Here is a 20,667-nt window from a genome sequence, read left to right on the forward strand (position 1 = left end):
TTCTAATTCTGGTTTAGATTTGCCTGGTCCTGGCATAGTAAGAGTATAACTGGCTTTGCAGTTTTTCAGTAGTAGCCTAATTGAAGGTGAGACAACTGGAAAAAACAAATGTTGAAAAAAGGTTGCATGTTTTTAATGCATGTGTACCTGGGAGCAGTCATATTCACTGCAGGTATATGCTCTGGTGCCTGCTTAGTAGTTGGCCACAGAGCCAAACTGCACTTCTATGTCAAGTCTACCTTCTAGAGTCGCATATGGGACCTCAGAAGATAGTTTATTTATGGCAATAAACTATTTGAAGCAGTAGTAAACCACAAAAAAATAAAATCTCCCCGCAAATGTCATAATGCGCATGGCATACTAGCACATTATTGAAAGACTTGCCTTTAAAACTAAGCCCTCCAGCAGCATGCTGTCACCATTGATAGGGCTTCCATCTTCACACAGTCTTCTTTCCGAGTTTGTGGTCTGCGGCCCTTGACTGGCCAAGCTGCAATTACGTCACTCCTGTGCATGGGTGGGGGCGTCACCGCCACGGCATGGCTCTCTATGCACAGCACACCATCTACTGAGTGCACATTTAGGAAATATTTCCTGCACCTACAGGTAAGCCGCCTTTATAGGCTTACCTATAGGTGTAAATAAAAAATGATTTTACTACCACTTCCAGGTATGGATTCCAGATATGTTGTATGTGGTTGCATTGGTCCAGCTCAGGCCACTGTAAATATGCATATACTTTACCTGGTTTATGTTCCTGGAAGCTGTAAATAACTCAAGTAGGTGCCGTTACTCCAGTGAACTCCACTTTCTTTTGGGTCCTGTGCTGAGTGGCTGCCCTGCTGGATTTAGATCACAGGAGTTTGGCCATTTGGTGCCATTGAATGCAAAGTGTTCTCTGAATGAGGTAGAGAGGCAGGGAGAGTGACCTCACGCTCTTCTTTTCATCCAATGAGAGAATTACAAAATGCAAGTGGTTTAAAATGCAGCAGGGGCAACTACTCGGTGCATGATACCCAGAAGCAGTTGGAAATCGCTGTATTGGTGTCTGTGTACTGCAGTGATTTCCAGGCCCTAGGGACATCTGCCAGTTGTATTATGCATTGTTAAATTGGCCCAACTTGGACCCATGTAATAAAAAAATAAAATATATATAAAAAATTTCCATATTACTTGGAATTCCTTAATAGCTACATTATCTGCTTCACATCCTTAATATTACAGCTTCTGTTTAATTTCTAAAATGTGTATATAAGCTTAAAACTTTTTTTTTTTTTTTTCCCCTCCAGTTACATCATTGTTGTAGAGCACGATCTCAGTGTTTTGGACTATCTTTCTGACTTCATTTGCTGCTTGTATGGTGTTCCAAGTGCTTATGGTGTAGTCACTATGCCTTTCAGCGTCAGAGAAGGTAAGTCGTACTTTGCTAACATTGTAATAGAGTATGCAATAAATCATGTTCTCATTATTTATTTTTGTAATGCTAATATGGGTTTACGTATGTTTTTTAAACTTTTTTTCTTTTCAGGTATCAACATTTTTCTGGATGGTTATGTTCCCACCGAAAACTTAAGATTTAGGGACACCTCACTAGTTTTTAAGGTGGCAGAAACTGCCAATGAAGAAGAAATAAAAAAGATGTGCATGTATAAGTACCCGTCAATGAGGAAGCTGATGGGCGATTTCCAGCTGAGGATTGTGGCTGGAGAGTTCACGGACTCTGAAATCATGGTCATGCTGGGAGAGAATGGTATGAACCTGTGCAGATTTTGATTTTTTACACCTGATTTAGTAAACCAAGCCAGATTGCTTAGTGTGCAGGCAGTGCCCGGCTTAAGAACAAGTTCTGTAGGTTTGTTCTTAAGTTGAATTTGTATTCAAGTTAGAACAGGTACTTTTTTTTTTATTTTTTTATTTTTTTTTTTTTTTTTTTTTTAGCTGTAACTGCAGCCAAAAAATTATTGGAGTTTTGGATAGCATAGGGAAGGGTTAACTAGCCATGCAGTGATGTAGGATTTCTGACAGGTCCATCAGAAGCTGGGAATAACTACTGTGGCATGCTGTCGCATGCGATGAGCAGCAACATGGCCACCCAGTGTTTTCCAGGGCCAGCATTGAGTCACGCTGCCTTTGTATGACAGTGGAGATGGAAAGTATTCAGACCCCCTTAAATTTTTCACTCTGTTATATTGCCATTTGCTAAAATCATTTAAGTACATTTTTTTCCCTCATTAATGTACACACAGTACCCCATATTGACAGAAAAACACAGAATTGTTGACCTTTTTGCAGAGTAATAAAAAAAAAAAAGAAAAACAGAAATATCACAAGTATTCAGACCCTTCTTTGCTCAGTATTTAGTAGAAGCACTCTTTTGATACAGCCATGAGTCTTTTTGGTAAAGATGCAACAAGTTTTTCACACCTGGATTTTGGGATTCTCTGCCTTTCCTCCTGGCAGATCCTCTCCAGTTCTGTCAGGTTGGATGGTAAACGTTGGTGGACAGCCATTTTTGGGTCTCCCCAGAGATGCTCAATTGGGTTTAAGTCAGGGCTCCGGCCGGGCCATTCAAGAACAGTCACGGAGTTGTTGTGAAGCCACTCCTTCGTTATTTTAGCTGTGTGCTTAGGGTCATTGTTTTGTTGGAAGGTAAACTTTTGGCCCAGTCTGAGGTCCTGAGCACTCTGGAGAAGGTTTTCGTCCAGGATATCCCTGTACTTGGCCGCATTCATCTTTCTCCCGATTGCAACCAGTTGTCCTGTCCCTGCAGCTGAAAAACACCCCCACAGCATGATGCTGCCACCACCATGCTTCACTGTTGGACTGTATTGGACAGGGGATGAGCAGTGCCTGGTTTTCTCCACACATACCATATAGAATTTAGGCCACAAAGTTCCATCTTGGTCTCATCAGACCAGAGAATCTTATTTCTCACCATCTTAGAGTCCTTCAGATGTTTTTTCTTTTTTTTTTTATTTTTTTATTTTTTATTTTTTCCCATGCGGGCTTTCATGCGTCTTGCACTGAAGAGAGGCTTCTGTTGGGCCACTCTGCCATAAAGCCCCAACTGGTGGAGGGCTGCAGTGATGGTTGACTTTCTACAACTTTCGTCCATCTCCCGACTGCATCTCTGGAGCTCAGCCACAGTGATCTTTGGGCTCTTCTTTACCTCTCTCACCAAAGCTCTTCTCCCCCGATAGCTCAGTCTGGCCAGACGGCCAGCTCTAGGAAGGGTTCTGGTTGTCCCAAATGTCTTCCATTAAAGGATTATGGAGGCCACTGTGCTCTTAGGAATCTTAAGTGCAGCAGAAATTGTTTTGTAACCTTGGCCAGATCTGTGCCTTGCCACAATTCTGTCTGAGCTCTTCAGGCAGTTCCTTTGACCTCATGATTCTCATTTGCTCTGACATGCACTGTGAGCTGTTAGGTCTTATATAGACAGGTGTGTGGCTTTCCTAATCAAGTCCAATCAGTATAATCAAACACAGCTGGACTCGAAGGTGTAGAACAGGGGTCTCAAACTTGTGGCCCTCCAGCTGTTGCAAAACTACAAGTCCCATGAGCCATTGCAAGGCTGACAATTAAAAGCATGACTCCATCAGGCAGAGGCATGATGGGACTTGTAGTTTTGTAACAGCTGGAGGGCTGCTAGTTTGAGACCCCTGGTGTAGAACCATCTCCAAGGATGATCAGAAGGAATGGATAGCACCTGAGTTAAATGAGTGTCACAGCAAAGGGTCTGAATATTTAGGACTATGTGATATATTTCAGTTTTTTTCTTTTTTAATAAATCTGCAAAAATGTCAACAATTCTGTATGTTTCTGTACATTAATTAGGAAAAATAACTTAAATGATTTAATACCTTGTATCTTTCAAATGATTCAAAGAAAACATGGAATTCTGTGACTGCCCAGGGGAGATGTGCAGTTACACAACGCTGTCACTTGTCCGCTTTCATAGCTGCAACAGAACAGAAGTATAGCAAGAGTTGTACGATCAAGCGTGAATAAAAGTGTAAATGCTAAAGATAAAGCATCAATCCTGCAAGGGGAATACCCTTCCTGGGAGGTAACCTTTTTTACACTTTTTTTTTTATTTAAATTTCAATAAAACATCTTTGCCTGGAGTTCTGCTTTAATACTTTTGGCAACCAAAGGCATTGTAAGTATTTCAACACAGTAGATGTGTGCTTCCCATTTGACAGGCTTTAACACAATTGTATCTGTTCATGGGGTATGTGCTGATGTGTGCAATTTCATATGTACTGTATACTTGTAGTGACTAAGCCGTTGAATAGTCACAGTGAAATGGCTGGCTATTGACCTTTTTTTTAGCTAGTGATTAATGTAATAGTGATCATAACACTGCTTTGTCAAAAAAATAATAATTTGCTTTCATCCCTTACTATCATTGTGCTGAGCTTAGTTTCCACAGTAAAGGGTGCAAATGCTGTGATACCATTATCAAGGATGCTACTAGTGGCATAAGCAACCAATCCTCACAGAAGAAGCATAAAAGACTGGAAAAGTTCATCTGTCTCCAGCAATAAATAAATTTTGCCTTTTCATTACACCACTATCACAACATCCCTGTCCAGATTCCTTAAGCTTGGCTCCAAATCCATTCGCAAGATCTGCCAAACCCTCAGGCAAACCTCCTTTTTCTTTAAGCTGTGCCCCACACGTTGAGACCGATAGGATGCGGGAGATTATTTGCAGGGACTGCAAGGTCTAATTTCACTTTTTGACCCCTCTTTGGTTTATTCCCAATTGTCCTTTGTCACTACATGTATAGATGTCCATTAAGCCCACGCAGGTCTTTAGGATTAATGTGCCATTTCCCCTGAATTTTTGTTGCAAAATGTTTGCAGGGTTTTACTCCAACGTATTCAGTTCTTGGACCAAAAAAGGGGCATGCGCCCTATCTTGGATCTTAATGAATGTCTTCGTTCAGGTTTAGAAATTCCTCATGGAATCTACTAGGTCTACCTGCATGTAATAGTTTTTACAGTGCATTAGCCTTCCCTATGCTTTGCGGTTGGTTGTGCCCCCCCCCCATATGCAGCCTCTCTTCTGCACCTTGGACAAATCTGTTGTGTTGGTAAAGAAACCTGGGCACTTTATTGGTGCAGGGAACTTGGTCTTCAGAACAATTTCATCTCCTGATCAACATCATGGAGTGTTCAATGTTTTTTGGTGGTCTCTGCAGCGTTGGATCATCCTGCTGTAGGGGAATTTGATCTGGATTCTGTAGGACAACATCACAGCAGTGGCATACATTTCACATGAGGGAGGAAAGTGAAGTCCAGTGGATTTTGTCCCTAGAAAAAAAAAACGAATGTTCCAGCTTTGTCCGTTTCCATCTCAGGTGTGTAGTCTCTGCCTCACCTCAAGGAGAGCATTGTTTGTTTTTTTGTTTTTGTTGTTTTCCATCTGTCTGGTTTTATTTCAGTGTCAGCCATTATCTGGATGTAATTTGGTTTGTTGGAATTTCACTCCACGTTCAATCCTTTCCTTAGAATCCATTGAAGGACACCAGTCTGACCCCTATGTGTTTAATTGTGTTCTCTGGGCTCATTTGCTACAAAACTTGGGAATGCAGGTAGTAGGTAGATACTGAGAACTAAAAATACTGTCAGTAAATAAGTAATTTTTCTCCTTCAATGATGTGCGCTGATGAGGCCGCACTGATGGGCACTAATAAGCTTCACTGATGAGGCCGCACTGATGAGGAAGCACTAATATTGGGCACTGGTGTGCACTGATGGGCCCTGATATCCGGCACTGGTGGCCGCTGATGGGCGGCATGGATAAGCGCCACTTAATGGGTGGCATTGCTGGGCATCACTGATAGGCGGCACTGGAAGCCAGCATTGACTGGCATCACTAATGGGCACTGATTTCTGGCTCTGATGGGCACTGATTGTTGGTGCTGGTGGGGAGTGATTGCTGGCACTGGTTAGCATGGGTTGCTGGCAATGGTGGCAATCTAATGTAATCAGGGCACATCTCTCACTGTCCCCTGTGAGGAAATTATGCTGATCAGCTTTCCTCGCCACACTGTGTGAGGCGAGGAGAGCCGATTACCGTTAAATGACGTCCACTCAGAACGAGAGTCGCACTGTCCCGCCGTTATTTGATGGCGGGCGGCAAGTGGTTAAAAATGTACTAGTGCTCAGAATCCATGATTATGTTTAGAGTATTAGTTGGTCTGCATTGATAAACTGGAGTAGTCCAGCCCATATTATTCCTGTAAAGTGCATGTTTGTGCAATGCAAACATTCTTTATTGTAAAAATACAAAACGGTACATACAAATTTTCAGCAACAAAGTTTGGCGCGTTTGTGCATATGACCTTTTTTTTTTTTTTTTTTGGAGGACTCATTCCAGAATAATAAGTCTTTATTTTTATTTTTTTCTCTCTCAACAGGAACTGGCAAAACTACCTTTATTCGAATGCTTGCTGGTAGGCTGAAACCAGATGAAGGAGGTAATATCAATGTTTCCCTTGCTTTCATACTGTATTTAACCACTACAATACAGGGCACTTTCGCCCCCTTCCTTCCCAGCCTAATTTTCAGCTTTCATCGCTCTCGCACTTTCAATGACAATTGCGCGGTCATGCTACACTGTACCCAAATGAAATTTTTATTATTTTGTTCGCACAAATGGAGCTTTATTTTGGTGGTATTTATTCACAACTCCGTTTTTTTTTTTGTTTGTTTTTTTTTTTTTTGCGATATAAGCGCAAAAAAAGCGGAAATTTGGAAAAAAAACATTTTCTATTTTAAAAGAAATCCTATAAAATCAAATTTTGTCATAAATTTAAGCCAAAATGTATTCTGCTACATGTTTTTGGTAAAAAAAAAATTCCGTTACGTGTATAATAATTGGTTTGTGTGATCACGGACATATGTACACAAATGATCATGTACATATGTGTGCAGGTGATCATGTACATATGTGTGCAGATAATCATTGGAACATGTGATTTTAGTGGGACATATGTGGGGGACATGTGTTTTTTTTTTTTTTTTATTTGGGGACATGTCTTTTTATTGGGGACATGTGTGTTTTGGGGACATGTGTGGTGACGTGTATTGTGGTGACATGTGTGTTTACACTGTAGGTTTATACTAGACTGGTGATCAGTTAGTAAAAAGCTGTAAAAACAGCTCATACTCACTGATCACCAGCCGGCTGCAGCGATCTGCTCTCCTCTCCTCAGCGACGACTTCCGTGTGAGGAGAGGAGAGCCGATTGCCTAGCAACTGGCTGTTTGTTTACATCACATGACGGCCGTGATTGAAAACGGCCATCATGTGATCAGGAGGGCCAATCACAGAGCCCTCCTGCTGATCCTAGATGCGCCGTGTCCGGGTGACACAAGCACATCGGGATCGGTGCCCGCGCGATCCCCCTCCTTCTGAAGGACGTTCCTGAACGTCCTCTCAGAAGTAGAGAGCTCCCACCTGGCCGTATATGTACATTGGCCAGGTGGGAAGTGGTTAAAGTGCTCATAAACTGGAAAAAGGGTTTTTGGCATATGTAGGTGTGCTTTATTTCCTACCTCGCAGCTTAGATTGGTAAAAGAGCAGAGAGCTCCTGGTCTTGCCGCCATAAGTACCCCTGCCCTATTTAGACTTACGAGTTCAGGGCTGTACATGTTACAGGCTTTGCTGGTATTTTTCCATATACACCAAGAGAAAATGATTGTCAACGTTTTTCTCTTTTTACAAGTATGTGTGTGTGTGTGTGTGTGTGTGTGTGTGTGTATGTGTATGTATATATATATATATATATATATATATATATATATATATATAATGCAAATTAAATCTGTGTAGCAATACACACCAAACTGAGCATGTGTAGAGTACCCCCAAAGCTCTGTACTATCAGCAGATGGGTTGGGGACAGTAAAGGAAGGGGAGGATCAGAGAAGACAGAATCAAATAGTCTTTTTACACAATGCATTGGATTAACCCTTTAGGTGAGTATAACAAGCATGCTTTACTGCATTTAGACTGATTCTAATGTTGTGGGTTTAGTAACACTTTGTTTACTGATAAGCATTGGGGCAAGAGAATGCTAAGTAATACCGGCTGTAGTTTATATTGATGTAAAAATGGCTTGTCAGATTAGATGAATTAAATGTGCTTTCGTGTATTTTCATTACAGGTGACGTACCATTCCTTAATGTGAGCTACAAGCCACAGAAAATCAGTCCTAAGTCAGTAGTACGTATACACCTAAAATGGGTCACTTTGTATATGGGCAAAACGTTTCCTGTAGTGTATTAGGATTTGATGCATTCAGAAACTTCCAATAGCCTAGTATGATAGATTTTAAAATTGCATATAATAAAGTCAAAATGGTAACCTGCCCTAATAATAGGGTTTCAATTGGCCTTATGTGAGCTCCAAGCAGAACCTTTCCCCACTCATACCCAGCCACTGGAACTTTGCCTTTCATAATCCACCAACGTCTGCTGGCTAAAAAGGCAGTCATTTTCAGTGTATCTGGGTCAAATTGTATACGCCTCGGGCTTAGATCAGTAATTGGCACAAAGTTTACTGAACTGGCCTGTATACCTCCCATTTACAAACATAGAGAAACTTCTCTTACCGAATGTGGTTTGAATTTGCCACTGGTCACAATATAAAACGTGGTCCACTTTAAGGTGGAAGCGTAGGTATAGACTGCAAAATATAGTGGTAATTTAATATTGGTCTTTTTTCTGCTATGATTATAGTATGCCCCAGTTTTGTTTCTATGAGTTACTAATCTTTACACAAAATAAGGCCAAAAGTGGTATAGAAAAAAACACAAATTGGTCAATGCATGTTCTTATACTAATATTTTGTTACAAACAGGGAAGTGTCCGCCAACTGCTACATGAGAAGATTAGAGATGCCTACACCCATCCTCAGTTTGTAACCGATGTGATGAAGCCAATGCAAATTGAAAATATTATTGATCAAGAGGTATTCTACTTTCATCCTTAAAATTAAAACAAATTGCCTTACACAGAGTAAAACTGTAATATATAGTGATGTGGCTAAAAACAATAGTGGGAGTAGGAAAAGGTGTACTAGGAACATTAATCTGTAATGCTGTAGTGAGCTAGCAGTGTGCACTTCTAACTATCGGACTACACTGTCATTCAATGCTGTGTGTCTTAGACCTTTTATACTGATTGGTTTATGATGTACTTTTGGTGCTTAACAAAAATGTATCCTTTTATATTGAACTCTTTAAACCAATAAGCTATGGGTGCGGTGTGTTTTTTAAAAGTCCTGCATGCTTCATTTTTGGTGCAACAAAAACGCACATTGATATTCAATGGAAAACTAATCATTCACCCGCAGTGCATTTTTGGTGCGTTTTTAAGTCACATGTCCAAGGTTCAAAGGGATATGCTGGGAATCCCAGAACATGTGCCAAAAATGCATTGAAAGCGCATCACAATCGCCATATAGGTTTTTGCTTGCACCAATGTAAAAGGGCCTGAACTATTGAAAAGCAATTAGCAAGGTTCCTGGAAAGAATCTCAAAATTTTGGTTTGTTATATAAGTGATGAACCATAAAGGAAAGCATAAAACTTTCCAATAGCATTGTCGCCAACATCCCGAAACGTGTAAAGAGAAAGATCCCCTAACGGGGAGATCACAGTACCCCCCGGTACAGCGGGACTTTTAAGGCAGACCAAAATATGAGTAAAAAATATATTACAAATTTATTCACAAAAATGATACACAAAATCGTTTTACAGAACAGTATAATAATATAATCCATACATATATCAATGCGTGGAATCATAAATATATGTAGTCTGCACAAGATCAAAGGTTTCATATATGGTTTTATAATGTGAACTCCAAAACGCCTGACATGTTTCAGGAAAACATTCCCTTTTGAGGCATATATAAGGAGAACAAATAGCTGTAGTCATTTATTTGTAAATGAACAAAACTGAGAATAAATCTCATATCAAGAGTAAATAGTTTGTGTGTGTATATATATATATATATATATATATATATATATATATATATATGTATATGTATATATATATATATATATATATATATATATATATGTGTGTATATATATATATATATATGTGTGTATATATATATATGTGTGTATATATATATATATATATATGTGTGTATATATATATATATATGTGTGTGTATATATGTGTGTATATATATATATATATATATATATATATATATATATATATATATATAATGTATGTAGGTGTGTGTGTATAAAAAAAATATCTCTCAAAGCTGTTATCTGCCAGAATTATTGAAAGATCGCCCCACAGAGATGCACAGCCAGAAAATGCTAGGGACCCATAGGTGGCCCGCACCAAACCCGCACATATGTCTTATATTATGCTGTTGGGAACAAACAATCTCCACGTGTGGTGTCTAGGCAGTTGAACAGCACTTGCACCTGATTAGTAGGAACAGCAGATCTGTGTCTCCTGTCCTGTCAGAACGGGGATCTGTGTGTTTACATACATCCTCATTCTGGCTCTCGTGCCCGCGATAGTGAGTGGCTGGTGGGCATTGCGGCCCCTGGCCACGTGCAGAGGGTCATCCGCTGTGCAGAGTGTGCCTGCCTGTTATCGCCCTTAAAGGTGCTGACCTACACTTACAGCGGTTTGCGGGATCGTGCCGACCTGTGCAATATGACGGCAGCTGGGTCGGCAAGTGGCGCGCATCGCGGTGATCGGTGGAGAGGTGTGTCTGAGGCTCTTTACCACGTTATCAGCCATGTCCAATCATGGCTGATCAGAGTGTCGTCAGGAAAAGCCATTGATCGGCTTTTCCTCACTCACGTCTGACAGACGCGAGTAGAGCAGAGCTGATCGGGGGGTCTGCGCTGATTATCAGAGCAGCCCCCCCTTGGATGCCCACACTAGACCACCAAGGAAGGGGACAACGTGGATGGCCAGGTATGTACCCCATGGCCATCCACATGTGCAAATGATGCCCAATCAGTGCCCACAAATGGGCACTGACTGGCACCATTATATAACATGATGCCCAGCAGTGCCACCCATCAGTGCAGCCATATCGGTGCCCATCATTCCCATCATTGAAGAAAACGTACATATTTACAAACCTTTTTAACAGAAATAGTCAAACTTGGGGGTTTTTTTTCAACAGTTTCAGCCTTTTTTTATTTTTTATTTATTTTTTGTGCAAAAAATAAAAACCGCAGAGGTGATCAAATACCACCAAAAGAAAGCTCTGCTTTGAGGGAACAGAAGGAAAAAAAAGTGTTTGAATGACGATTGCGTGGTCATGCTACACTGTACCCAAAGTCCGACAGTGCTGAAAATTGGCTTGGGCAGGAAGTGCCTGGTAGTGAAGTGGTTAACCTCCAGTCATGGAGAGATTAATGTATGTTTGATATAGTTTATACCCCAAATATTGAACATTCTTTGAGAATTGTTTGATTATGCCCAACAGGTGCAGACATTGTCTGGAGGTGAGTTGCAACGTGTGGCTTTGGCACTGTGTTTGGGTAAACCTGCCGATGTGTACCTAATTGATGAGCCTTCAGCATATTTGGATTCTGAACAACGTCTCATGGCCGCCAGAGTCATCAAACGGTAGTGTTTTTTTATTTTTTATTTATTTTTATTTTTTTGCATCTTCATGTATTGAGGAAATATGTTCTTTAAACTTTAAACTAATGTATTTTCTCATTGTAGATTCATTCTTCATGCCAAAAAGACCGCATTTATTGTGGAGCACGATTTTATTATGGCCACTTATCTTGCTGACCGTGTTATCGTCTTTGATGGCATCCCATCTAGGGATACAGTTGCAAACAGGTAGCCTTTTTATACCTCTATGAAAATGTGCAAATGAGCCAAACACCAAGAAAAATTACAAAGAACCTGTACCCAATGTTATGCTGGTGACGAATCAAACAGCCCAATTAAAAAAGCCTCACTGACAGACAGAATTTACGTTATTTAAAGCCCAATAGAATCGCGCTTTTTATTTATTTTTTTCCTTCCCTCCTTTTTTTTTTTTTTTCTCTTGTCTTTGCCCTGTAGCACCCTTGTTATGATTTGTGATTTCTATAACATTGGAAATGGTTGCCTTCTCAGTTATTAGAACAGTGTCTATATGACTTGCAAATCAGTTTATGACTTTAATTGGGTTTTATATGAAGGATGTTTGTGTTATAAATGATCCTTGTTTCACATCTGGCCGGGAAAAGTTTTGGACTATGACCAGATCGATGATTCCATTTTGGGTTTGGGAAGGAAATTCTTTATTCTTTTTTACATTAACATTCAAAATCTGCTTTTTCCCAAGAGCTTCATATCATTTAGAGAATTTTCTTAAGTTCTGTATTGAGAATAACGTGTACTTAAAAACAAAATAAAAAAAAATGCACTCAGGGAAGATGCATCCTAAATTTAGCTGGTTACTGACATTAAGATCCATTGTACAGTACATGCGGAAAGTATTCACAGCACTTCACTTTTTCCACATTTTGTTATGTTACAGCCTTATTCTAAAATGGATTAAATTAATTATTTATTTTTCATTGGACACAGAGTTGGGCTAATATTCATTACCTACTGGGGGTTATACTTCATCTCCAGGTGAATGGACACTGGTAGACCAAAGGTCTTCAGGCAGGAAGTGATAAACTATATAACCCCTCTCATACAGCAAGTACTTCAGTTTTTAACCATATCTGCAAGGTGGATGGCGTGGTTGTTTGAGCTCCAAGTCTCTAGTCCCACAAACGGTTTTTAAGTAAATCAAGGTAATGACCGATCTGATCCATTTGACACAGGCGCTCTATGCTTTAAATAAGTGGTACCCGAGCCTCGCAAAGGAGTCTTAAGATCCTACAAGGTTTTGCCTGTAATGTGACCTCCGGGGCCCTGGAACCTGCGAGGTGGAATCCAGGACACCACAACACTAAGGCATTCCTGCAGGGTGCTGTACAGGTCCAAGGGAGTGGACCCCCTACACATGAAAAGGGTACCTAGTCCTTGGAAGGTCCTCAAGTGACAGAAACCCCCCCGTGATGGGTGAAGATTGGGCTCTTAGCTTCTAAGCTGCGTTGCGCCTGGACGGGTAAGTAAAACCCCTTTATTTACTATTATGGGGTATCCCAGTGTTTGTAACAATGTCAATCTAGCTAGAGACTGTGTGCAGTGACCATATGGGGGAATTTTGAGATGGCTGTGGGTGTTTACAAAGTGTATGAACTGTCCTCGGCCCTAACCGGGTTAGAACACAGGATTGCTGCCATGATTGTCTCCACAGAGCCTCCTAGTTTGGAGCAGAAATGTTAGAGGATGGGGGAAGAGCTAAAAGCTCAGGATTCTGTGGAGGGCGGATGAGTCTGCTTCTGAGCAATCTAGACAAGAAGATATCCAGTTGATGTCTGCCTCTGTCGCAGAGGTTACTGAGCCCTCCGGTCCTCTTTGGGGTCCCTGAGCCCTCTTTGGGCCGCTCAGGCTTTCCCCTTGCACCCTCTGTTGGAACAGGCTGTGTATACGGATTGGGAACATCCTGACAGGATTTTTGTTCCTCCTAAGATGTTTTCTCTTTTATATCCCACAAATGAAAAGTTTAAGTGCAGCATGCCAGCATAGATGCAGCAATCTCTTCCTTTTTAAATAAGAACTTGTCCGGTAGATAACAGAGGGCTTGAAAGACCCTGTTGACAAGAAATTATCATTATTAAAGGCTTCCTTTTCTTTGGCCAGTTCAGCTATTCAGCCAACTGTTGCATTAATTGGTATCTGCCAGTCCATAAAGGATCAGGTCAGACTGCCTGACAGGCCTAACCGGGAGGATGATCTGGCGATCTTGATCGCTGTTTAGCTGTTGAAGCTTTAAAGGATTCAATACAGAAGGTTTCTCGGTTTGGCTTTCTTGTCTGTACATATGCGCAGACTTTTGTGGCTTAAGAACTGGTCAGCCGAGCTTCCTTGTAAAAAGTTATTGGCAGGTTTCCCCTTTCATGGGGAACATTTATTTGGTGATCATTTGGACAAGTATATCCAAAACATTTCCAGAGGGAAGATTTCTATACTTCCTTTGAAGAAAAGCACCAGGCGTGTCTCATTTAAATCCTCAGGGACTGCTTCCTTAAGTGTCTCAGCACCAGGGCGATAGAGCCAGAGACAGGCCGCAAAGCTAGAGCCAGAAAAATACCTGGGTCCAAAACTCTTCTAAACCCAGCACCAAGCCCTCCTTTTTGAGGGGACGTCCCCACTCTATTGGGTGGGGGGAAGGCTGCTGCACTTTGCGGACATTTGGAGAACAATGGTTCAGGACGAGTGGGTCACCTCAACTATACATCCCGCGGTTACAAGCTGGAGTTGCGGGGGGTCCCCCTCGGATGTTTCTAAGATGCACCATTCCCTCTGATTCTCCAAAAAGACTTATTGTTTCAGGAACTACATAATTTAGTGCATCAAGGAGTGATTGTAGAGGTTCCTGTATCCAAAAGGTGGCGCGAATGTTATTCAAACCTGTTTACGGTTCGAAAACCAAACAGACACAAGGCCCATTTTGGACCCAAGATCCCTGAACCAGTATCTACTGATCCATTCCTTTTGGATGGAGTCTGTCCGCTCAGTAGTAGCCTCACTCCAGATGGGAGACTTTATAGCCTCCATCGATATAAAAGACTGATTTGCAGTAGATGAACGACATTTTCAGTTTGTGGCTCTACCCTTCGGGCTTGCTACAGCTCACCAGGTGTTCACAAAGGTCTTAGCACCAGTACTGGATCTTTTAAGGGATCTTAGGGCTTGGGTATCTGGACTAACTCCTGCTCATAGATCACGCACTACAGGCTCTAGAACAGAGCATAACTTGCACAGTGCGGTATTTGTAAAGCTTGGGCTGGATCATAAATACCAAAAAAAATAAAATATCAACCTTGTGACCAGCTCAAAGTCTAAAGTATTTAGGTCTGATCCTAGATACAGTCCAAGCAAGGGTATTTTTGCCACCCGTAAAGATCTTTGCCCTGAAGGATCAGGTGCATCAGAAAAGGGGCACCAGACAACCCTCCATTCAGCTCTGTAGGAGTCTTCTAGGGAGGATGGTGTCCTTCGAGGCAGTGCCTAATGCACAATTCCATTCTCGGCCTTTACAACAAGACATTGTTTGCTTGGAACAGAAGAAGACAAGCCCTGGATTATCTAATGTTCTTATCCACAGGCGTGCTTAAGCCTAAACTGGTGGTTACAGGATCAGAACATGCGAAAAGAAAAATCCTTCCTTCCCGTTAGTTTGGAGAGTACTGACTACAGATGCCAGTCTCTCAGGCTGGGGAGCGACCCAAGAGGGGCTCAGAGGAAATCGTCAAGCAATAGAACAAATCTGCCCTATCAATGTCCTGGAACTATGGGCAGTACATCTGACCCTACTGTCCAGGACAGTGGAGCTTCAGGACTGGTTGTCTGAAAAATGAAAAAAGTGGCCTAAATAAACCACCAAGGAGGTACCAGGAGTCGTAAAGCTCTGAAGGAGGTGAACCACATACTAGCCTGGGCAGAGGAACAGCTGCTGATTTCTATTGGCAGTCCATATCCCAGGAGTAGAGAGAACTGGAAAGCAGATAATCTCAGCCGCCAGCAGATCTCCCTGGGAATGGTCCCTACACCCAGAGATGTTCCAGGAAATTTGCCAGCATTGGACGGCCAGAGGTCAACCTACTGGCATCCAGGTTCAACATGCTACAGCAGTTTATGTCTGAACAAGAAATCCTGTGGTAATCGGAGCAGATGTTCCTTTTGTGGTTCTGTGGAGCCAGTACCTCCCTGGTTTATGCTTTCCCTCCAATCCTACTCCTTCCACATTTGTTGCACAGGATTCCAGTCATTCTGGTGGCACAAGCCTGGCCCAGAAGGCCCTGGTTCCTGGAGATTGTGAGACTGACAATAGACTGGCCATGGATGCTTCCACGCCGCCCCGATCTACTATCTTTTCTACAGTCAGCTGTGGAAATCATATTGACTTTGAGTACAATCAGATGTCAGATTTCAGCCCTGTCAGTATTCTTCCAAAGGCCCTTAGCCTTTCCCATTCGCTGGTCTGAACCTTTTATGCAGGGGGCAACGCATTTGTTCCCCCCCCCCCCCCGTTAGGTCAGCTATGTGTCCTTGGAACTTGAATTTGTTTGTGTTTAAAGGAACAAACATTTGAGCCTATCAAGGAAATTCCATTAGAATGTCACTGTCACGCAAGCTAGCCTTCCTGATGGCCATCACCTCAGCTAGAAGGGTATCGGAGTTGGTGGCCCTTTCGGTCAGGGAACCATACTTGATCCTTCACCACGAAGGGGTCGTGTTACAACCTGCTCTGAGGGAATCTAGGATGGAAAAGGACCGTAGAGTCCTAGTAGACGACCGGCCCAGCAATGGCATGCAATGGCAAGCTGCTGTAAGAAAAACAAACTGAATCTTGGCATGCATTAAAAAAGGGATTAACTCCAGAAATCAATTTTCCCACTCTACAAGACTATGGTCTGGCCGCACCTGGAGTATGCTGTTCAGTTCTGGGCACCAGTCCTCAGGAAGGATGTGCTGGAACTGGATGGAGTCCAGAGAAGGGCAACAAAACAAGGGTGGAGGACCTTGGTTATGAGGTAGGTAGATGGGTTACGAGCACTGAATTTGTTCTCTCTCAAGAGGAAACGCTTGAGGGGCTATGATTTCAATTTACAAATACCATACCATTGACCCCCACAATAGGGATAAAACTTTTCCACAAAAGGGAATTTTATTAAGACATGCGGCCATAAATTAAAACTAGAAGAAAAGCGGTTTAACTTTAAAGTGTGTAGAGGTTCTTTCCCTTAAGAACGATTCATGTTGTGGAATTCTTTTCCACAGGCAGTAGTTTCAGAGGGGAGCATCGATAATTTAAAAAAACAATTAGATATGCACTTGAACGACCACAACATATACAGGGATATACAATGTAATACTAACATAAAATCCCACACACAGGTTGAACTTGATGGCCTTTTTTTTTTTTTTTTTCAACCTCGCCTAATATGTAACTCTATATATATGATCAGTGAAAACAGTATGCACCTGAGCTAAATTTTGAGTGTCATTGCAAAGACTGACTACTTATGTACATGTGATTTATTTTTATATATTATTTATATATATATCTTCTTTTTTTTTTTTTTTTTTTTTTTTTTTACTACATTTGTAAAGATTTCAAACAAACTTCTTTCACATTGTCATTATGGGTTATTGATTGTAGAATTTTGAGGAAAATAATGAATTTATTCCATTTTGGAATAAGGCTATAACCTAACAAAATGTGGTAAAAGTGAAGCGCTGTGAATACTTTCGGGATGCCATGTATATGACTGAAGGCTCAACCTCTACAGGTTTGTGGAGCCTAGCCATATTGTGTCCGCTAATCAGAGGGTGAAAGGGAATCTTGGACTGCTGCTGATCATCATTCCCTTTTGCTGAAGCACTTAATATTGGCAACATAACAGTTAACGTAACATTGGGCAGGTTACAATGTGTGTATGGAAATGTTATTTTTAACAATATAATTTTAACTGGCACTGGATTTATTTTCATTCACCTGACATTTCTTACTGTAAATACTTGTTAAATAAGTTGCTTTTCTTTTGCAGCCCTCAGACACTTCTTGCTGGAATGAACAAATTTTTGTCTCAGCTGGAAATCACATTTAGGAGAGACCCCAACAACTACAGACCAAGAATAAACAAAATGAATTCTATTAAAGTAAGTATGCAGAGCAGCCTGCAAAATAGTGTTTATGAATCAAAAACCTGTGTTTAATCTCCTTGCCTAATGGAGATCCAAAATCACAGTATACACCCCTGGCCAAAAGTTTTGAGAATGGCACAAATATTATTTTTCAGTCTGCTTCAGATATTACGGTAATTTGCATATACTCCTGAATGTTAGGAAGAGTGGTCAGATGATTTGCGATTAATTGTCCCTCTGCCATGAAAAGGAACATAATCCCGAAAAACTTTTCAGCCTGCCACAAATAGACCAGCTGACATGTCAGTGATTCTCTTGTTAACGCAGGTGTCAGTATTGATGAGGACAAGGCTGGAAATCACTGATTAAGTTTAAATAATATACAGGGAGCTTTACAACGAGGGTGGTGCTTGATTGTGTTTCCTCTGTTAACCATGGTTACCTGCAAGGAAACACGTGCAGTCATCGTTGCTTTGTACAAAAAGGGATTCACATGCAAGGATGTTTGCTACTTAGATTGCACCTAAATCAACCATTTATCGGATCATCAAGAACTTCAAGAGAGGTTCAATTCAAGGCACCCAAGAAAGTCCAGCATGCACCAGGACCGTTTCCTACATTTGATTCAGCTGCGTGGGATCAGGGCACCACTAGTGCAGAGCTTGCTCACGAATGGCAGCAGGCAGGTGTGAGTGCCTCTGCATGCACAGTGAGGAGATGACTTGTTGTCAAGAAAGGCAGCAAAGAAGCCACTTTTCTCCAGAAAAGACATCGGGGACAGACCAATATTCTGCAAAAGGTGCAGGGATTGACCTGCTGAGGACTGGGATAAAGTGATTTATTTTCATACATCAGGGGACACAGAGCCATAGTACTTACTGTGTGGGTTATAGGGCCACTGATAGGTGATGGACACTTGCACACCCTAAGGCAAGAACTGTACTCCCTATATAACCCCGCCCACTACTGGGAGTTCTCCGTTTTTTTGCCAGTGTCTAAGGTGTTGGTCACGAGTATAGATGTGCTGTGCTGAGCTCCACTGGAAGCAATCCTTGCTGGGGCTAGCCATGCTGACCGGCTCCGTTCAGCGTGTCCTTTCCTGGGCTAAAGGAATGGTACCTGGGCCTCGTGTCCGAAGAAACAAGGTTTTGCTTGCGAACACTTCTCTTTTTAGAGAACTGGACCCTGGGATCCAGTACTTTTTGGTAGTAAGACCATAAAGTTTTACTGGCAGGGTGCTGTTGCAGGTCCAGGATTGTGGGTAACCTCTAGGTTCCTTTGTTCCTGAAGGTTTCGGAGCCCACCATGAAGGGTGAAGATTGGGTTTATTTCAGATAACCCTGTAGCGAGGAAAAGTTAGTGGAGATTTTCTTAAGATTTTTTTCCTTTTGAGTTATAATGTTGTCATGCCTATGTGTCACCACTGGGGGCTGTATTGAGCACTCGCCGCCTGATGCGGGAAACAGCGCTTTATCAGAAGCCTTCGTTTCTCCTCTCCTCCGGCCACAAGCAGATCCTCCAGTAAGAAAGGGGGGACTGGTTCTCCTCCTGCGCCTCCAATGTTGGTATCTTCCCCTTCTGGGGATTTGTATGCCAAAGGCATTTATTTTTGGGAAAAAAAAGACAAACCGCGCAGCCGCTCAATGGTAGTTTTTACCCCCGCCTCCATATCCGCTTTTAGCAAGGCGCCTGAAGTCTGCCACTTGCGCAGGAAGACACATTCTTTTGAAAGAAAGGGGGCCGTAGTTAGCGCAGGGGGTGGGGGCTAACAGCGTCAGATGCTGGCCACATGTGGAGGACATTTTAAAAGCACTGTGTGTGTAGCTGCTCCTGGCTGTGGAGGGACACATGAGCAGGAGGTTGCCTTGCTTCAAGTTTGGTGACACAGGCATTGCCTCTGACACATTATTACTTTGCCAGGCTAGGTATTAATAGCAAATTATAGCGCTGGGCTATAACCTAGAAGTGTACATTGTTTTGCTAGTAGTGTCTCTGCTTTGTGCTTCAGGCTGAGTGGTAAAGGGACCAGGAACTCCTCTAAGGGTTTTAAAGGGTCAGTTGTTTCACAACAAACTAAATCTATTCCAAAAGAATGTCATCCTCCTCGTGATACGAGAGGTGATACGGCCGGACAGATTGAGCCATCAGGGGAGACTGTTGCAGATGCACTAGAAACTTCAGTCCCTGTATATACCACACAAGAGTTTTTTTCTTCTACCATTTGTAATTTGGAGAAGAAGATTGATGCTATGATATCTCTCCATAGTGGGGCTAAACGTAGCAGATCCCCATCTAGTGCTCAGGACCCTCTTTTTGAGGTGCAGGGTATCGGGTAGATCTTCCCAAAGATTTGGCAAATACTTATATATCCTCTTCTGAGGATCCTAATATAGGAGTAGCATCACAAGACAGGTTGCTTTTGCACTCTTACTAAATTGGTTTGTTCAACTTTTTTGCTGCCTGCAGCGCAGGCTCTTGAGGAACCCACCTCTAATTTGGGATCATTAAAACCACCCCCATCTGAGTATGCTTTTCCTATTCATGCATGGCTAAAAAAAAAAGCTTATGTATTCTGAATGGGAACATCCAGATAAACAAGTTTTTCCTCCCTAAGAAATTCTCCACACTTTATCCTATGGAAGAGGATTTCTATAAGAAATGGGAGGGACTTCCAGCAATTGATGCTGCCATCGCTTCAGTGAACAACAGTCTCACATGGTCGGTGGATAATGCGCTAATGTTAAAGGATCCAACAGATAAAAGTTGGAACTTCTTTCTAAAAACAATGTGTCTTTAGCAAGTTCAGTAGCGCAGCCGCTTCTTGCGGCAATTGGTGTATCTCAGTCCATTAAGGAACAGTTTGTGGAGATACTTAAAATTCTGC

The 20,667-nt window shown here is 41.9% G+C and overlaps 1 protein-coding gene across 1 annotated transcript in view; it reads left to right on the forward strand.

The window, feature by feature from the left end:
- Positions 1 to 20,667, forward strand: part of ABCE1 (ATP binding cassette subfamily E member 1) — a 64,709-nt gene that overhangs the window by 29,727 nt on the left and 14,315 nt on the right. The window contains exons 10-17 of the mRNA XM_077476974.1: positions 1,290 to 1,411; positions 1,529 to 1,750; positions 6,431 to 6,490; positions 8,182 to 8,240; positions 8,877 to 8,987; positions 11,497 to 11,639; positions 11,742 to 11,864; positions 17,687 to 17,798. Of these exons, the coding sequence (XP_077333100.1) occupies positions 1,290 to 1,411; positions 1,529 to 1,750; positions 6,431 to 6,490; positions 8,182 to 8,240; positions 8,877 to 8,987; positions 11,497 to 11,639; positions 11,742 to 11,864; positions 17,687 to 17,798 (952 nt within the window). The remainder of the gene's footprint in view (positions 1 to 1,289; positions 1,412 to 1,528; positions 1,751 to 6,430; positions 6,491 to 8,181; positions 8,241 to 8,876; positions 8,988 to 11,496; positions 11,640 to 11,741; positions 11,865 to 17,686; positions 17,799 to 20,667) is intronic.

This window comes from Lithobates pipiens, unplaced genomic scaffold (assembly GCF_037356315.1).
Source record: "Lithobates pipiens isolate NorthernLeopardFrog02 unplaced genomic scaffold, aLitPip1_a1.2 Scaffold_13, whole genome shotgun sequence".
Taxonomy (NCBI): domain Eukaryota; kingdom Metazoa; phylum Chordata; class Amphibia; order Anura; family Ranidae; genus Lithobates; species Lithobates pipiens.